This window comes from Anser brachyrhynchus, assembly GCF_964034855.1.
Source record: "Anser brachyrhynchus genome assembly, chromosome: 6".
Taxonomy (NCBI): domain Eukaryota; kingdom Metazoa; phylum Chordata; class Aves; order Anseriformes; family Anatidae; genus Anser; species Anser brachyrhynchus.
In genome coordinates this window covers 14,084,261-14,103,110 of record NC_137700.1, presented here as the reverse complement: position 1 = coordinate 14,103,110, position 18,850 = coordinate 14,084,261, and the positions used below count along the sequence as shown (strand labels likewise).

Here is an 18,850-nt window from a genome sequence, read left to right as displayed (position 1 = left end):
CGCTGAGGGGCTGCGGGGTCTCGGCGCGGGGGGCGGGGCCTACGTGGAGGCGGGGGCGTGGCCTGCGCGCGGCGGCCCCGCCCCGCCGCGACCTCCGCGCGCGCACGGGCCGTTGCGGCGCGCGGCTCACGTGACGCAGGTAACGGTCCCCGCCCGGCCCCGCCCCGCCCCGCCCCTCCCCTCCCCTCAGCGCGGCCCGGGCCCGGCCCGGCCAGGTCGGTCAGCGGCGGGACGGGGCGGGGGGGGGGAGGGCAGCGCCGGGGGGCCTCTGCGGGCTCCAGGGCCGGGAGCTGTGTCGGGGCGGGTCGCGGCGTGGAGCTGCCCCCGCTGCGGTGGGTGCCGGGGGCAGGAGCCGACACGGCAGCGGGCGGTCAGGCCCGCTCGGCGCGGCTTCCCCCGGGCGGGTCCGCCTGGCCAGCCCGCCGTGCTGGGGCACGCTCCGCGCGTGAGGGACGGGCCGTGGGTGCGGGCTGCGCAGACCTCGGTGAGGCTTTTGGCCCCGTTTCCCACAGCGATCTCCTGGAGAAGCCGGCTGCTCGCGGCTTGGGCGGGCGCCCGCGTCGCTGGTGAAAAACTGGCTGCGGGGTCGGGCCCAAAGGGCTGTGGTGGACGGAGGTAAATCCACTCGGCAGCTGTCACTGGCGGTGTCAGGGCTGTTCTCTTTGTGTCTTTGTCAGCGATCTGGGCGAGGGCATCGGGTGCACCCTCAGGATGTACGCCGATGACACCAAGCTGGGCGGGAACGGTGGTGTGCTCAAGGGTAGGAGAGCTCCATAGAGGGGCCTGGATAGGCTGGACCGATGGGCCAAGGCCAGCGGTGTGAGGTTCAACGAGGCCAAGTGCCGGGTCCTGCACCTGGGGCACAACAACCCCCTGCAGCGCTACAGGCTGGGAGATGAGTGGCTGGAAGCTGCCTGGCAGAGAAGGACCTGAGGGTACTGGTTAACTGCTGGCTGAATATGAGCCAGCAGTGTGCTCGGGTGGCCAAGAAGGCCAACAGCATCCTGGCTTGTGTTAGAAATGGTGTGGCCAGCAGGACTGGGGAAGTGATTGTCCCCCTGTACTCGGCTCTGGTGAGTTGCACCTCGAGCTGTGTTCAGTTTTGGGCCCCTCGCTACAGGAAGGACATGGAGGTGCTGGAGCATGCCCAGAGAAGGGCAGCGAAGCTGGTGGAGGGTCCAGAGCACAAGTCTTTTGAGGAGCAGCCGAAGGAACTGGGGCTGTTTAGTCTGGAGAAGAGGAGGCTCAGGGGAGACCTTATTGCTTTCTACGACTACCTTAAATGAGGCTGTCGCAGGGTGGGGGTCGGTCTCTTTTCCCAAGCAATGTGTGATAGGACAAGAGGCAATGGCCTCAAGTTGCACCAGGGGAGGTTTAGGTTGGGTAACAGAAAAAATTTCTTCACAGAAAGGTCCGTGCAACACTGGGAAAGGCTGCCCAGGTGGTTGAGTCACCATCCTTGGAGGTATTCAAAAGACATGTGGGTGTGGTACTTAGGGATGCTGCCAGACCCAGTACAGATGTGGTTTAGTGGTAGACTTGGCAGCGCAAAGTTAACAGTTGCACTTGATGATTGTGGAGGTTTTTTCCAACCTAAATGATTCCATGGTTCTATGAGTGCATGGCCTGTAAACTTCTTCCAGTTCAACTTTTTGGATGGAGAACTGTGCATCTTTATACAGTGTGGTGCCATGGCTGAAATGAAAAGCATTTAGCATGTGGAGGTATATATTCCTGAAGCAGCCTTATTTGATGAAACTATTCCATGTGCCTCTAGTTTCAGTGATCCGTTGCAGCTTTTGCAGATGCTTCCAAAAGATACTAGCCTTTGCAACATGTTTATATTTAATGTGATCTTGAAAAAAGCTGGACAAACACTTTGTTATCAGGTTTGTCTCACTGTTTTCTTTTTCATGTGCTTCTATACCCTTCAGAAACCTAGCTAGAACAATTCCCACGACTATCCATGACATTGGGTCACATCTAGACTTGAGGGTGCCGGGGTGAAAGCTAGCTCATAACGTGAGACACACATCCAGTGCTGCAGAACAGCCGTGGAGATTTTCACTTGCTTAGGGCTTTCATTTACTTCCAACATGGTAAAGGTGCTTTGGTGCGTTAAATATCAGGTATTTGTTCTGGCTCATTGCTTCTTTCTTATTTATTAGATCTCTCGTAGAGGTTTAATTAATATCTTCCTTTAGGTTGTTTCTCCCTCAGCTTGATGCCTTGCCAATCACTGTTTTTGTTTCAGGGTTTGATTTAGGAAGCATAGAAGAGTGAACAATCCTACCTATTTCTGCCTTCTGCCTGCTGTCCTGTGTGCTGATTTTTGACCGACAGTCTGAAGGCTGAGTGGGCTGGAATGGTCTGTGGTCATGTTGGTGGTCTCCAGTTCAATTAGCAGCTGACAGCTGTGCTAAACAGCGGCGTGTGCAAGAGGAGGAAGTAGGAAAAAGTCAGTTTTGTTCAGTGAAATGAATCTGTAGTTGAAATCTGACTGGAATTACATGATTGGCAGCTTTATACCAGTGGCAGTTATACCTCAAAGTGGGGTTCTGACCCCGTTTTGGAATTCGGATGGAAGTTGGAGGACACGACTGGTACCGCTTACAAACTCTGTTTCTAGTATATATTATGTCATATGCATAATTTGCATCTGTTTTCAAATCTCCTAAATTCTTGTTTTCCTATACATTTTTCGCTGAGTGCTAGAAAGATCTACACATCCACCAGACAAGCATTTTAGCACAAAGGAAAGTGAAATGACATGTACTTAAGAAGTTTGTCACTGTAGTATGATAAGGAACAAATCTGCACCCCCTGAGGTATGTGTGCAGATGTTTGGTGGCAGAGGGTGGGATTCACATGGGATTACATCTGTGCAGTAAGAATTTCTAGCAGAATGGGCACAGATACAAAGGCCGTGTCACATCTCACTTGTTCCTGTTACAGCACGTTGAAATGTTACTAAGTTGTGTGAAATCATGTGATGTGTCTATAGTGGTTTTAGTGCGATTATGTCTTAGAGAGAATTATGTTTGTAGACAACACATTTTTAAATCTGTTGTCCCAGTTGCTCTGAGCTGTTGCAGGACTTAATCTGATTTCAAACCAGTGCTGATATTTATCTCCCCGTGGTTGACTAGGAGCCCTAATCATAGGCAACGTGTTGGGACAGGAGGAAGTCAATGTTGTAATAATCTTTAAATCTGTAAAATGGGAAATGACAAGTGAATACAGGCAGACAGGAAATAATGTTGATGTGTAGAGGATCCAGCATATTAGTAGCCTAACCCTTGCCAGTTGGCTGAAAACACCAAGCGGAGAGAGAAGAGCACGTGGTTTTGAGGTGGTTTTTGTTGGTTTGTTTGTTTAAAGGAGGGTTGCATACTCCTTTATATGATTTTGGTGATACTTCCTTGGGAGAATAATTTCCATGTATCTGGGCACCATGGAGAATGTGAAATGAATAATTTCTTTTCACGTTACTGTTATTCTTTTGCAATTTTAGCATCTTCGGCATTAGGATTGGACTATTTTTGGTCTGTCAGTAAGCTACGTATGTTCTTTTTATTCTCAAGGGGAGCTTTGATTCCCTTTGCTAGTGCTGAAGCTGATGGTATTCAGCATTTCCAAGATTCACATCCTTTTTTTCTTTTCATTGTGTTCAAAGTTATAAGGAATCTGCTTTTTTGTTAAAAAGCTAATAAGAGGTCATTAAAAGGATGAGGTAAATGTTGCAAGTTAGGAGAGAAAATGAAACTGAGCCTTTTCTTAAGATAACACCAATTCATGTCGATATGAAGACTTAACTAACGCTCATTATTGGTAGTATTTAATTATTTTGTCAGCATCATTGCATGCTGCGTAACTTTAAGGCAGCAGGCTTTTTTCAGCCACTGTATTTGTGATTGGAACTGTTTGTTGAAGCTACCCCAGTTTGGCTTCCTAAAAGGTCACATCTTTCTTCAGCTGAGCAACAGAAGCTGCAGTTGCCAGGAGCTCCGGAGAATTCAGTGATTAGCAGGGCCATTCGTTCACAGGGAACCTGGGCTCAGGGGGCATGTGGTACAAGCGGTGTCGTGATTGCCTTAGAAACCAGGCTGATGTGATCGCTTACAGAACCTGTGAGGTGAACTGCTTGACGTGGGGATGGCCAGCAGCAGCAGGTCCACTGCTTTTCGTGTAGCTCAGCAATCAGCCATGGAATGAATGGCCTCTCTCCTGAAGATAAATAACTTCCTGCCTAGGCCGGAGCTTCGCTGAAGAGCTCTCTAGCCATAAACTTCAGCTTTCTCTTTGAGACTGAATGCGTCTGAAATTCATTTGCTGTTTTTCTGATTAAATTTTTTTTTTGGTCTTATTAATAGGCTTGGATCTTCTGTCAAATAAACAAACATGAGTCATCTGAAGTTGTTTGCGGCTACGGTGAAGTGGCATGGCATTAAACTTCTGCAAAAGCAAGATATAGCCAGAAGGGTGTTTTTACATGACCGACGGTATGTTTCATCAGGAACCTCAGAACCATTCCTGAGTGGGAGTAATTCGAATTATGTGGAGGAAATGTATTATGCGTGGCTGGAAAACCCAAAAAGTGTACATAAGGTAAGTCTAAAACTTAACTGTAAATGATACTATTAGGTTAAGAGTGGAATTGATTTTTCTGTTTTTAACTTGTGTTATAAAAAGTCCAGAAAAAAGTCTTGTGCAAAATGAAAACTGTGAAACTAATTTCCTACATATTGATTGTTCTAAGATGTGATATTACAGCAAAAAAAAAAGTACAGAGGAGGCACGGGTATGGTGACCTCAGCTGAAAGAATGAGAAGTCCGCACTAGACTCAGAAACTTTCAGCACTCTTCCATGGAAAGGCTGTTAAAGCAGACAGATAAGTAATTAATGACATCTTGAAGAAGATCCAAGAAATAAGACTTTTAATTTTTTTGGTTTTCATAATGGGGTTATATCAGTGAGTATGTTGTAAACAAAAAATGGCGTGTTGGTGTTGGTACTATTAAACTGTCTTAAGTGAACTGTACAATCATCTTCTTAGGTAACTGTGCAAGTTGTAACCTTAAAACTGAATCTGAAATTGTCAGAAAAACCTTCTTATGTATCTTGAGAAGGGAATTCTTCTCTCTCTCCAGGCTACTTCAGTGGTTTGCATTTTTTTTTGACAGTGTTATTGCTAAATTCCTATCTTAAGGGCAAAATATATGGACTTGTTTTTTATTTTTTAACAAGCTTTCTGCTGACAAGCAAGGCTCTCTTATGGTGATACATGTATATTAACTTAAGTGGTTGACGAGCAGTCTGATAAATTCTGAAACAGATGAGCCATTTTCTACAGAAGCATTGTGAATTGTGCCCAAAACATTTTGCCAAATTGGTTGTGTGTTGCCTTATTCTTGAGGCACATATATCAAAATGTCACTTAGAATTTGTTGCTCTAAGTCTGATAATCTGTCTAGAGAGTGAGGAAGTGACTCATGTTCAGGAGAAAAAAGGGGACCAAAAGTAGCAGTTTTGGAACTTTTTTCTGGATGCTGTGTATGATCTTAGCTCTGTTGGGAGGTGACAAACCCAGCAGCGACTCTGAAGACTGAATGTGGTTGTTCACATACCAGTTTTTTTGCGTTGTTCCTTAACTTGGAACTTAGAGACCTTTTCCAGGGGTGGCTCCTTCTCTCATCCCATCTTTGGTTCTTCTTCATGTAGCTGCCAGTGAAATTCCCAGCCAGTGCAGAGTAAGGTAGTACGTTGTATGAATGCATAGATTTAATTTATGAGACATCCTCACCAGTTCTTGGTGCTCCAGATTGATCTTAGCCCTTGACTTGTGAGTGCACTGGATAAACTCACGCACGAGGTCTGTGCAGGGTGACATCTCCATTTTAGGTTGCAGCAGTGTATGTCAGCTCCCTTTCCCTTAGGAGGAAGGACCATGCTTGTTCAGACCCCTTGCAGTGGAGCACCTTCTGCAGCGGCCAGGTCCCCTGGCATTGTGAGGCTGAGCCGAGCCCTGCCGGAGCTGCCCAGGGTGCTGAAGGGCCCAGCCCTCCCCAGGCACCCCGTGTTGAGCTGCTGGGCTCCCGGGACCTGCTCCTTACTTTTCTCATGCTCAGGGATGGGTGGAAGCGCTAAAATCCCACCAAAAGGCTCTCCGGCTTGTCTGGTGGTCTTGCCACCTTCGGGATGAGGTAATGCAGTTTGTAGGTTGAACAGCAACTGATAAATTGTTGGAAATGAATGGACAGAGGAATGTAAACATGCTGGTGGAATAGGTTGTGGCCTAGGGAGTGGATCCCCACTGATTCAAGATGCATTTTAAGTATGTGTGAATTCTTTTCCAGGTTTAGTGTATGTAATATAATTACAGCAGTAATGAATTGAAGTAAACTCACTGTTTGACAGATTTTTGAGGCTTAAAAAGATATGATTGATGGATACCATCAATGCCTTTACAGCTATTCTTCCTTAAATATTTTTTTTTTTTCAGTTAGGTGGGGGAGGAGAACAGTGTTGTGATCATCTTTTTTTTTCTTACTTTGTTTCATCAGTAAAGTTCATTTTCAATTTCTTCAAGACCACTGTATTTCATCAGCTAAAAACTAAGCTCTCCATCCCCTGAATTTTTGTTGACAGAAATTGTTTAATTTGGCCTTTAAAAAGAAAAAAGAAAAAAAGCTAAAATATTGAGAGCTGCAGTCACTCTCTTTCCTTAAAAATAAGGAAAATGTGTGCCATAGTTGTATGATGCTAGGTGAGGTTGTCGTTCTGTCATTCTGCTACAGAAAGTGTTGGAGGTGTTAGAAAACAATGTCAGAGACACCAGCACCTTGTGTGGTGTTGGTTATTGTTATCATTAATAATTTGGATCTCTCTGCAGACCACTCATATTTCATTGTCCTGCGTTGCGTAGAGACCCAGTTTGTTCTGGGCTTTTAGACCTTACTTTCTCTTTCCTCTTTTTCCTCGTGTTTCTTCCTCGTGGATATCTCCTTATCAGTGGGGATGTACCTCCTTGTTGTTAATGAGATGAAAAATCTTTATTTTTTTCTGGTCTTTTAAAATGACACTCTATTCATTTTTACTTAGAAACTGCAATTAATCAAGGCTACTCAAATTATTTCCCCCTCAGAAGAATTGATTAGGCATGTCTTCCCATGTATGCTTACTTAAAACTACTGTTTGAAATATGACTATCACATGGAAATATCCACATTCAGTGCTACTATTGGTGCTTTTCCTGAGAATGTCTCCTTTCTTTATATACTGTGGTTATATGTCTAGGACATACATTTATTTCCATAGGAGCTTTTATTCCTTGTGTAAATCAGTTCCTGATGATTTCCTGCTCTTCCTTGTCTTTTGAATTTTCCTATTCTTAAAGCAGCCAAAACAACAATCAGAATAAAATGATGTGGGCTTTGAGAAAGGCATCATTATTTCTGCTTGAATTGTGGTGTCAGGGCCATAGATCATAAGGGAGAAGCTTGACAAGGCTCAGTTATTACTATCACAAGATTAATTACAAAACTGCATGGTTGGATATTGAGTACATAATGGCTACCATATTATCCCATACGCAGCCACTCTACCGTGAGTGTGTAATCACTTCCTTGTTGTATGTACCTGGAAAAAAGGTGGCCTTTTTTGGTTTGACTTTTTTTTTTTTTTTACATGATGCAGTGATGCTCACTGTGTGTCTTCTAAGGCTTTGCTGTCTTCAGTGCAGTTGATAAGTATTACAATATCACTAGAAAAAAATCATCAAGATAACTAATATGTTGCTTGTTATTCTAAATGTAACACTTTTTATTATAGGAGTAGAATATTGCCACTTAATCACTTGAATTATATTATATTAATTGGGAAATTAAAATCATAGCTAACTACAACAGAGATTTGCTGCCAGGAAAAAAAAAAAAAAAAACAAACCACAAACGGGCAATATATCATGTACCACTACTTTTTTTTTTTCCACAGATGTGTTTTTCTATTATAAGTCCCCTCTACCATTTTTTAAAGAACTTGACTAGTCGAGAAGCTCTAGGTTTGCTGTGAGACCAAGTTTGTCTTCTGGCTGTTCAGTCACTTGGTAAATGCTGTTGCCAAAGACTGACATTGATACACAAGACTTGAAGACTATAATCTGGTATCAATCTTGAAAGACACTACAGAAATTTTTAAAGGCTTTGATGGATGTGTGTCTAGAAAAAACTAATTTTCTGTAGCCAAATGATGTATTTTCCCTCCCCTCTGATTAAATGTCAAGCTGGCTCAACAAATCAATAAGTTCAAAAATGCAATAAGAAGAAATAGCATGGGTTCCTTCTGTCCCGGCTGGCTGCATCTTCAGGTGTAAACATTTTGAAGGTATTTCTTTGTATTTGTGAGTTTGCATGCAGAAAGGGTCCTGTGCTTGTTCTTGAACAGGTAGCCTGTTGGGCAAGTCTCCCTGGGTTTAGTTAGCAACTGTCTCAGTAGACCACTTGTTTAATATTCTTTTTTTTTTTTTATGGGACTGTGTTGTGATAACTTTTACATGAAAATGTTTTTTAAATGAAAAAATTTTGACGCAGCAAAAAAATATTATGATCATCCTTGCACGTGTGTATACGATGGTTCGAAAAGTTGAGGAAGGAACCTTAAGATAACCAAAATGTATTCCTTATTAAAACTTTCCATGAATACCAAATGTTAGATTTGTCACAGTTCCAAATGCGTGTTTGGAAGCTATTAATTTAATGAAAGTTAATAACTTTGTATTGCCAAAGTAATTCCTGCAGTCTAAGTAGCCTTATTTGTAACGCAAAGGTATTGCGTCTGCTTACCACAGTCTGCGGGCTGCAAACTCCCAGATGAGGTGCCGTGTAAGCATAGAGTGAAAAAACGGTCTTAACAGAGAGTAAGAGGGAATACCAGGGGCGATACATTTACACTAACGGTCTTGTAGACCATTTATGGGATGTTCTGTAAATTCAGACTTCTAATCTAACTGTGGCTGGTGATGTGTCAAGTGAAGAAGAAAATATGAAATAAGCATAAGTGATAAGGGAGGAAGAATGAACTCTTCATCCGTATGTCTCAAACTGACCACCAAGCATGATCTGTCTGCCTTGATTTGCCAAGGCATATAAAATTAGGCTGTGTTTAGATCGGGTCTGAATAAGGGGAGTGTGATTAATTAAGTATGTTTAGCGTATTTGTAGCAGTGCAGCTTAATATTAATGACAAACCAAAAGAGGTGTCTTTAAAGAGTTTTTCTCTGGCATTGGACTCATGTTCATGATGAAATTCTTGCACACAGGTTCAATGTTCCCCCAGCTTCTACAACTTAAGCTTGGAAGATGGGTGAGGCTTTGCCCTTGTAGGCTGGCCCCCTCGTAGTGTTCCCGAATGCCTTGAAGCTTGTAGAAATTTCTGTATGAAGACTTCATTAATGAAAATACAATTTTATAAATATTTTTTTATTGTGTAATTAGTATTACATTACAGAATACACAAAGGAATCAAAACAATGAATACTTTAAGTGGCTTGTGTAAAAGTATAGAAGGGAAATTCAAGGATTTTCCGTTCATTGTAATTCAGTTTCTGTAATGTGTATTCTCCTAAAGTTAGGACCTGTGACTGAAACCAGGGCCATAATTTCTTTTGTAAGGTATCCTGAGCTAGTCAGGAGAGGATTGTAGACCACAAGCCTCCCTCAGCACAGCTGTAATTGCTTTTCAACATTTTTTTCAAGAAAGGCCCTTACGGACAGATTCGGAGTTAGCATATTCATTGAGTATCTTGAAGTATCATGAATTCTTTTAAGTGTCATTACAGGAATGGATTAACTTCATTTATTAGGGTTTTCAGTTTTACAGGCTTGATAGCTCTTTACCAGCCAGCATACTTATTATAGCCATTACTGGTTGCTTGAATAAACATATCTGTTAAAAAGAGCTGTGTGAATGAATAATGTACCAAGATGCTTTGCTGGAGAGTAAAATGTGCTGGAGAGTTTTTCACTGAACAAGCTCAGTGTAAGAGATCAGACAAAAACGTTTCTGTGTAAATGAAAATATGGAGTTGCTACAGAGGTGTGGAGCATATCATATGTAGGAGCTGGACTCCATGATCCTTGTGGGTCCCTTCCAACTCGGGATATTCTCTTCTGTTCTATGTCATTGCTTACGATGTTATAGAGACAGTCAGGACAAGACAGACCTTTCATCTTGCGTTGTATTTATTCTCTCCTGTTGCTGGCTATTAGTTGTACTTAATACTGTAACGCAGTGAGGTATGATTTCCAGCTTGTAGCTGATGCATTTGGTGGAAACTTTTGTTTGAAGTAATAAGTTTTCTTCCTTCCTTCCTCCTCTGTACACATGTCCAGTCCTGGGATTTGTTTTTCCGCAATACTAATGCTGGCCAAGCATATGATCCCCATCTACCAGATCAGTTGGAAAGAAAGGCGTCATTTCTTCAGAGCCATGGCCTGGCCCAGACACCAAGTAAAGCTGAAAAACTTGTTGAAGATCATCTTGCTGTGCAGTCTTTGATAAGAGCATACCAAGTAAGTGTACGCTGGGCTGAAGGTGGGAGGTTCTCTCCTTCGCAAACAACCTTTTTCTTCCTTTTAATGTTCTTGTTTGTCCTCTGATCTTAATTTCTGTCTGTTAAGATTATTTTTTTTCTCTGACTCAGTAAGATGCTTGACTAAGTTGGAATGCTAAGTAATAATTACCTAAAGTAATTTTGCTTCATATGAACAGAATTGTCCTGGATGTGGAGGTACTAATGGATGTCCTGATGTGTGCAATGAAATAAGTACTTTTCCCACTCTTCAGCTGCAAACCTTTTCATGATCTAAGTTTGTCCTCACCTCTGGGGGAGCTGTTACAGGTCTAAATGCTTCAGTCTTTCTGTATGACAGGAGGAAATGTGCTTTCCTTCTCATGCATCTAGTGTGAATGTTGAGGTTTTTGACTTCAGCAGGATAATAAGTAAAAAGAGAGAGTAGTAATGAATTAAACAGAGATTGAATTTTGGGAGGCTGAAAGTACTGAGTTTGGGTCAGCTTTGATGAATTTCTCTTAGAGAAGCTATTCATCAAAATTGACTTTGTTTCACACATTTTTTTTAACTCTTGAATTAAGAAATTAAGTGTAATTTCCTTTTTTCCTCTAAAAGGAAAAGGATTTTGGAAGTGCTACAATGGTTTTGGCTAGATATTTTCTAAATGTAAAACAAGATTAAGTGTATTTATTTGGACTTGTGTTTAATAACTTAAATTCAATAAGGGCTTGAAAACAGTGTGAAACGAACAAATAAGCAAACCCCAAACCTATAGATGTGTGTTGAGCAGCACATTCCAGTTAGATTTTTAAAATGGATTTTTGTTGCCTTTTTTTAATAAATTTGTAACTTCTTGAGAAGTTAGCTACAGTTTGACTTGAACAGATCTGTTCTTCTCAACACTAAGAATTTCATCTCCTGCTTGCTATGATGGAGGAATGGAAAAGGAACGCTATTTTTTTTTAAACTTGCCTTTCTGCATACATTATCATTGTTGATTCAAATATGAACTCTGCTAATGCAGCTGTTGGAGAGGTATGTTGTTGGAGAAAGATTTGTGAATATAGACAAAATAGGAAATTCAGTTTGAAATATCTATGCAGTAAACTACTACTACAGCCCATTCACTCTTGCTTGGAGTAAAATTTTATTGAAGAATTAGAGAAAATTAGAGAACATTGACCTGCTTTGACAGCATTTACTTGGAATTGTGCTGTTTTGTTTCCTGTGTTTGAAAGTGTGTGTTATCTGACTCAAATGATGGAATAGAAATGTCCCTATAAATGGCAGGCACCTATGTGTCTGTGACAAACAATGAAAGAGGATTACCTAAGGCAACTGTCTGTTTTTAAAAGGTATTTAATACCCTCTAAATTCAGCGTTGAAGGGATTAGATCAATTTGTGACCTTCCTTTGCCTGATAATGAAATGAAATTGAGAAAGATACAGAATTTTCATTTCTCAAACCTGTCAGTGTTTTATGGTTTTTGTGGTAAACTGCTTTGTGGTCTGTTGAGCAGGTCTCCTGGAAAGGCAGTTAATCTATTGCTTTTTCTAAAGCAGAGCACGGGATGCAATGAAAGAGGGATTTCCAGTGAAATGTGTGTGCTTGACAAAAATAAGCTTAGACACTAGAATGATTCTAAATTAAATGCCTTACTTCTTCTTTTCTAAAGTAGATTTTTTTTTGGAATCTATGTCTAGAAAGCATGAACAGTGTACTAGAATGGTGTCTCTGACTACTGACTCTGCTTTGATGCGTTGTGATTTTCTGAGGTATTTATTAAATGAGTGGCTGTTTTGATACATTTAACAATAATGACATTTTAATTTGAAGCTGAATCAGATTTAGGGCTTTAAGTTCTGTATCGATGCAAAACACTCATGGATTTTGTTTGATATTTGGAGCAAATATTGGAAGTCTCTGGCACAGCAATTCTTGGGACTTTTTTTTTCCATTTTGGCTGAAATTCTTTGAAAAAATTAAACTTGGCACTAGCTCAAAAGTGTACCTGTTTGTGTCCTGTTTCTGTTTAAGTAATGTGGGGAGTTCTTTTTGTGGTTTTGAGAGAGCATCATTATCAGTACTGGCTCAAGGGTTTTTTGGCTTGGTCCTTCAGAGTTTGTGAATCCTTTGACCCTGCATATGGCACATTTGTATTTGTTGTTACTGATTTAACTCTTAAAAAGTAAAACCAATTCAATTAAAACACAAATACTTTCAACACCTCTGCTAAATATTAACTGATTAAGATATTACATTTATCCTTCACGTTATATTAGAAAGGGTTTATCTTTCTCTTTTCTTATCTAGAGCAAAGGATCTCATGTTCAAATTGACTATCTTCTTAAACTGTGTTTTCATAAAATAATATAGAATAAGACTAATTAGTCTTGTAGCACTTGTAGATCAGGGATAATTTTCCTTAAAATTTTTCGTTTCTTTTAAGTTACAACAAAAATTGCAGGAATAGCCATATCCATTTGACTTTCTTTTTCCTTTTGTTTATGTTTGTAAACAGCACTTCTTAGCACTGTGGTTGATGAAATAGTACAGAAAGCCTTCTGGAGGTGTGAAGGATAGTATAGTGTCTTCTGAAGTGATGTGTACATTAGGATAATAGGAGGCAAACACTTCAACTCTAACTAAAAGTGTTAAACAAAAAAAAAAAGTCTTTATGACTTTTGTTAGTTGGAAAAAAATAAAATCACATTCAATTTAAAAACATTAAAATGCTTCAGGAAAATTGTCCTCGATGCACTAACCGTTGCAATGGCCTTCAAAATGTTAACTTCATTTGCAAGACATTACTAATTTCTGTTCTTGTTGCACATTAATCTCTAGTAACTGATTTGTTTTCAGATCAGTAATGTATTTCTCTTCATGTTAAAAGATCTGTCAACCCAGGAGGAGAGTTAAAAAAACAAAAAACAAACCAAAAACTCTAAAGTATCTTGCTCTGAAACAAGAAAAATAATGAAACTTTTTTTTTGCCAAGATCTGCAGATTGCTTTACAAATGATGAGTCGAAGCGCAGCGTGGGATAGTACTGTAAATTTCATTTGATGGCCACAGTTACTGCATGTAGCAATCACTTGTGTTTTTTTTTTTTTTGGCTGGATGGCTTTATCATGCTTTGCAAATTGCCTATGAGGTGTAGTACGAATACAGGATTTAATTAATTATCTGTTAGAAACATTGACCGTGAACAGTCATTTCTATTTGCCTGTTTCACCTGGTTTTGTTCAGTCCCAAAAGATGAAATGTGCAAACTGCAAAAAATTGGTTGTGCTAAGGGATATGTGTATCAGGGCACAATCTACAAGCCGTGCTTTGAGGGTATGCTGTCCTTAGCAGTAACCACCCGGTTATTCAGAAGGTGAGTAAAAATGGGTTCTTTAGACTAACTCCTGCTAGATTTCATGGTCTAGACAGGATCACCATTTAGCCCTTAATGTTACCCTTTAATGACCACAAGTCACTTGCATGCATCCTTTTGGCATGAGAGTCCGGCATGGTGATGTACGTTTTCCAGATTGAAGATTGTATGATTCAGCAGGAGAAAGATTTGCGAAGCTTCTAAATGGAGCATATAGAGGTTTTATCTCATCTGATTAAACTGAAAGATCTTGCTTGCTTGCTTTCTTGCTTGCTCATATGCTATCTCTTTGCATGTTCACTTGCGATTTTATGCTTGCTCATTCTCATCCTCTTTTTCACTCTCACCCTACCTCTTGTGAAAACTGGGCATAGTGGATATGGTGTACTTCATGAGCTTCTGTTTTTCACAACAACTTGTCTATTTCTCAGCTGTTCTGATAAGGATGAAAACACAGCCCCTCCCACCCCGGATTCTTGTTTCTCCTAGATTATCCTTTTTTGTGTTCACACAGCATTTCCAGTAACTGAATTACAACTCTTTCCCATGTGGTGTATCAAAGATATTAAAGGGAGGGGGGGGCTTTCAGCTTTTAGTGGTCTTGAAAGCCTTTAGGGATGGCAGCCCTGCTAAGTTACGTGTTTGTTCTTTGCATTTCCTGCTTTAAAAGCTCACTTCTAAGTCACTCTCAAATGCTTCCAGGTTAATGGATACTTTAGCAATACAACCTTGTTCCTCTTTGATACAAAAGAGCCTGTGTTGAGCTCCCAGATAAAATCAAAGTCGTCACTGTCTGAACTATGATACTGACATTTACTTTCTTCAATACGACTGAAGTTTGAAAGCCCCCATCTCCTCCAGCTACTCATAAGCATAGGTGGTGGTAGCTTTTCCTCTGTTCAGTGACGCTTGCAGCACTGGGGTCAAGGTTTTGGTTTTGTTGCTGTCTCCTAAATCAAGTCAAGAGCAAGTTGAGCCAGCGTTGTGGTTTAACCCAGCAAGCAGCTGAGCAGTCATTCACTCACACCCCCTGCAGTGGAATGGCGGAGAGAATTGGAAAAAAAGGTGAAACTCATGGGGTGAGATAAAGGCTGTTTAATAGGACAGAAAAGGAAGGAAAAAAAAATAAGTGTTAATAATAATGATAAAAGAATATACAAAACAAGTGACATACAGTGCACTGCCGATGCCCAGCTGGTCCCCAAGCAGCAGCCCTACCCCAGCCAACCGCCCTGGTTTATTGTTCTGCATGATGCCACAGGGTACGGGGTGGTGTGGGACATCCCTCCGGCCAGTTTGGGCCAGCTGTCCTGGCTGTGTCCCCTCCCAGCTCTGCTGCACCCCCAGCCTCCTCGCTGGCAGGGCAGCATGAGGAGCTGAAAAGTGACCCTTGGCTCTGTGCAAGCGCTTCTCTGCACCAACTAAAACATCTGTGTGTTATCAGCATTGTTCTCGTCCTGAATCCAAAACACAGCACTGTGCCATCTACTGGAAAGAAAATTAACTCTATCCCAGCCAAAACCAGGACAGCCAGTTTTAAATACTGTCAGTTGTGATAGCACATTATTCTTACGAACCAAAGGATGAGGATGCAGCTGTCTATGGAAGTATATTGTGTGTAATTTTCATACAGTACTTATGCACTGGAAAAATACAAACCTTTTTGCTTGGAAGTATAGACATGTATAAAATCTGTGGTATATGTAGTTATTTTTTCTTTTCTATGGACAAATCCTGGCAGGGTACGGGGAACATTTCCAGAACAATATCTTGTAGTAACAGTCTCTAAATATTTTTACCTTTGCATCACTTTGTTGTCTCCAAAATATTTGTAATCTCTCCAGGACTAGTGATCAGAAGTCTCTTGTAGATTATGAATCTCACATGTGGCAGTTTTGACACTCTTACTTCAGGCCTTTTCTTGTTTTGTTAATTTTTAAAAATACCCCTTCTCTCTCAGGGGTTGATGAATTTAACTCATCTTGTAATGATGAATTTTTCATCCTTTTGGTTTCCTTTAGGTCCCATTTATTGTGGGTAATAATGACTGTTCTGCAATCAGAATATGAGCTCTGTTGTGTAGCTTGTTTGTAGATGGGTAGAAAAGAAGACAGCTTTGATTTTCCGGAACCTGTACTGCTGAATCTTATAGCTCTCTTTGTATTGTGTAGACAGATGAATCAGGTACACACTAGAAAACTAGATAGTTGTATACATTTTCATTATAATAGAGTGTCTAGTGTTATCTTACCAGTTATCTGTTGCCAAATTGTTAAGTTTCCCCTTTTGGAGTGCTGTTATTAAAAAGTAACTTGATATTGTGGAAAATACTGTGCTTTAGTAAAAGACCTGACTGCTCCTGGCATGTAATTTGGCACAGCGCTTTACTGATTTGCTCTTTTGGGTTTTGGCATTCTTGCTAATACTCGTCTTCCTCCTAATACTGTGCAGCAGATGTAGCTTAGGGAGGTGAATTCTTTCCTGTTGATGATGCTTGAGACAGAATTGTTTGCTTAGTTCCAGTCAGATAGACTTTGTGCTGCTGTAAACAATGAGGTGGCACAGATGTTGCCGTGGGCATCATTTGGCCTGTCAGAGCTTTATTGCTGGTGATTCATGAGATGCAAACAATCTCAGAGGCCAGACTGAATTTACAGGTCTGGTGGTTTTAAAAAAGATGCCTTAGTTAGGTTTGTTTGCTTACGAGTGGAGTGGATTTTGTTGTAAACTCTCCTGCAAATGTAGAACATCTGAACAGTGTTTTTGTAAGTCACTTCTTGTAAACAAGCTACACTTTCATCACTCCCTATTACTGTGTGATGTAATTTATTATTAATATTTTTTTCCCAGAGACAATTAGGATATTAACAGTGTGAATGAAAATCTATCCAGGTGATGTGAACTTTGTCCTTAAAAAGAAAAGTAATAAGGAGAAAACAGTAATGTATTCATTGAAAAAAAAAAAACTTCTAATGAGCTACTTTGGTATATTTGATTCATGCGTAAGAGAGATTGTATAAAACAAAAAACCTGTGTGGCTCTATTGAATCAATTCATTGTTTCTTCAGCAGTAATGTCACACGTTAATATAAGGCACTAATCTATAGCAGCTTGTGGCATACATTGACACCAGTAATTCTGCTAACAGAAAGGTGACTAAACTCCCCAGAGCATGTTCCCTGATGTCTTGAATATCATTCATATCACAGATGAAATTTCCAAAATTCCTTGAATGAAAATGGATGTTGCTATGTGATGTGGAGCCAGGCTCGTGAAGACTGATCCGTTCGATTCCAATAGAAATTTCTTTTTCATCAATCCATGTTTTAAGTCAGCAATGCCATATTTTGCTATTCTGCAGCTGCTGAAAGAAGGATTCAGACAAAAATACAAAATGGCAGAAATAGCAAGTGATTTATAGACTAGTCATCTTTTCTTAATTTTTGCCCAGAGATTTAGATTTTACCATCTTTAGCAGTTTCTTTACTTAGATTTCAGTGTAATTCTACTTTAAATTGTGTGCCAGACAAACTAAAACTTGCATCCTAATGTATAGTCAACAGCTATTAATAGAAATAGTGTACATATCCTGAGATATAATGCTTATTTTGTGTTCTTGGTGGAAAAAGTTTCAAATCTGACTCTCTCTTGACCTTAGTAGTGCTTGCTTATTTTGACTTCATGGCCTATCTACATGCTTTGGAGAGATATTGGTGACTTTTTTCCTTTGTCTGACTTTTATTAGCATGATTTTTTTTCTCTTGCTTTCTTCCTTTTGTCAGATCCGTGGCCATCATGTTGCTCAGCTAGATCCTCTTGGGATTCTGGATGCAGACTTGGATTCATTTGTTCCATCTGACTTAATCACTACGATCGATAAACTTGGTGAGTGTACCGTATGCCTTATTATTTGCAATAGTCACTTGTCTTTTTTGTCTCCTGGGTTGAAGTGATTGAATAAGACATTTCAGGGAGGCTTCTACTTTTTCTGCTTGATGATATCACAAAGTAGTTCTTTGTGTCTCTGTAAGGAGGCTCAGACTTCAGGATGATGGAATTTCAGCTCCAGAATCACAGGTAAGGTTCCTGTGAATTCTCCTTCTCATGAATAATGATTGTAAGCACAACACACAAAAAAAAAAAAAGGAAGTCCTCCATTTTTTTTTTACCACACCAGACATTATTACTAATCAGTACAGCAGGCCAAGATTCTGGTGTCCTAAGTTGCTTTTGTATCCTTTATGCTTGATATTTGTTATGACCTGGGACATATGAAGGCTTATCAATATGGAAAACAATAAGCAAAATTGTGAGTGAGGGAACTTGGCATGTTTCATGCCAAAATTGGATTCTAGCCTCTGCTACTTAGCCCTTCTGTTAGACTTCAAGAAGTCTGTTTGAAGTTTTCAGAAGAAAACATGAAAACCGTAGAATTTTTGAGTTGTATGTAATCCAACAATGAGCATTTTAGTTTGCTGCTGGAAGAGTATACTACACTGGGATCTGCTTTTGCAAGGGGTTTTCTGGTTGGGAAGAGGGCATTTCTTTGAGGAATTGTTCCGATCAGTTTCTTTGTTCCAGCTCTGTTTGAATAAAGAAACATCTGATTGATTTCCCTCTGCTTTTTAAACCACCTGGTTTGCTTAAAAGGGGGTATTCTACTTGCTAAGGACAGTGAATCAATTTTTCTTTGATATGTAGGCAAGCTCTTTGGACCTTACATAAAACATAGTGCAAGCAGTAGATAAAACAAGTTCTGTTTAGTTTTGCTGTAAGTACATCTACTGCCTCTTTGCTTCTGTGGTTTCTATTTCTGGTGGTAGGAAAGAAGCAGTTCTGACCCTTGATTGTTCAAAGGCAGTAGTAGAGTGCTTAAGTCTTTAAGGGCAGAGGTGCTTA

At 40.5% G+C, this 18,850-nt stretch overlaps 1 protein-coding gene across 1 annotated transcript in view; it reads left to right on the top strand.

Moving 5' to 3' along the window:
* OGDHL (oxoglutarate dehydrogenase L) overlaps nucleotides 1–18,850 on the top strand; it is a 61,847-nt gene continuing 42,997 nt past the window's right edge. Inside the window, exons 1-4 of the mRNA XM_080597882.1 lie at nucleotides 1–139; nucleotides 4,374–4,608; nucleotides 10,390–10,569; nucleotides 17,734–17,836. Coding sequence (XP_080454008.1) covers nucleotides 4,402–4,608; nucleotides 10,390–10,569; nucleotides 17,734–17,836 — 490 coding nt within the window. The 5' untranslated portion in view covers nucleotides 1–139; nucleotides 4,374–4,401. The remainder of the gene's footprint in view (nucleotides 140–4,373; nucleotides 4,609–10,389; nucleotides 10,570–17,733; nucleotides 17,837–18,850) is intronic.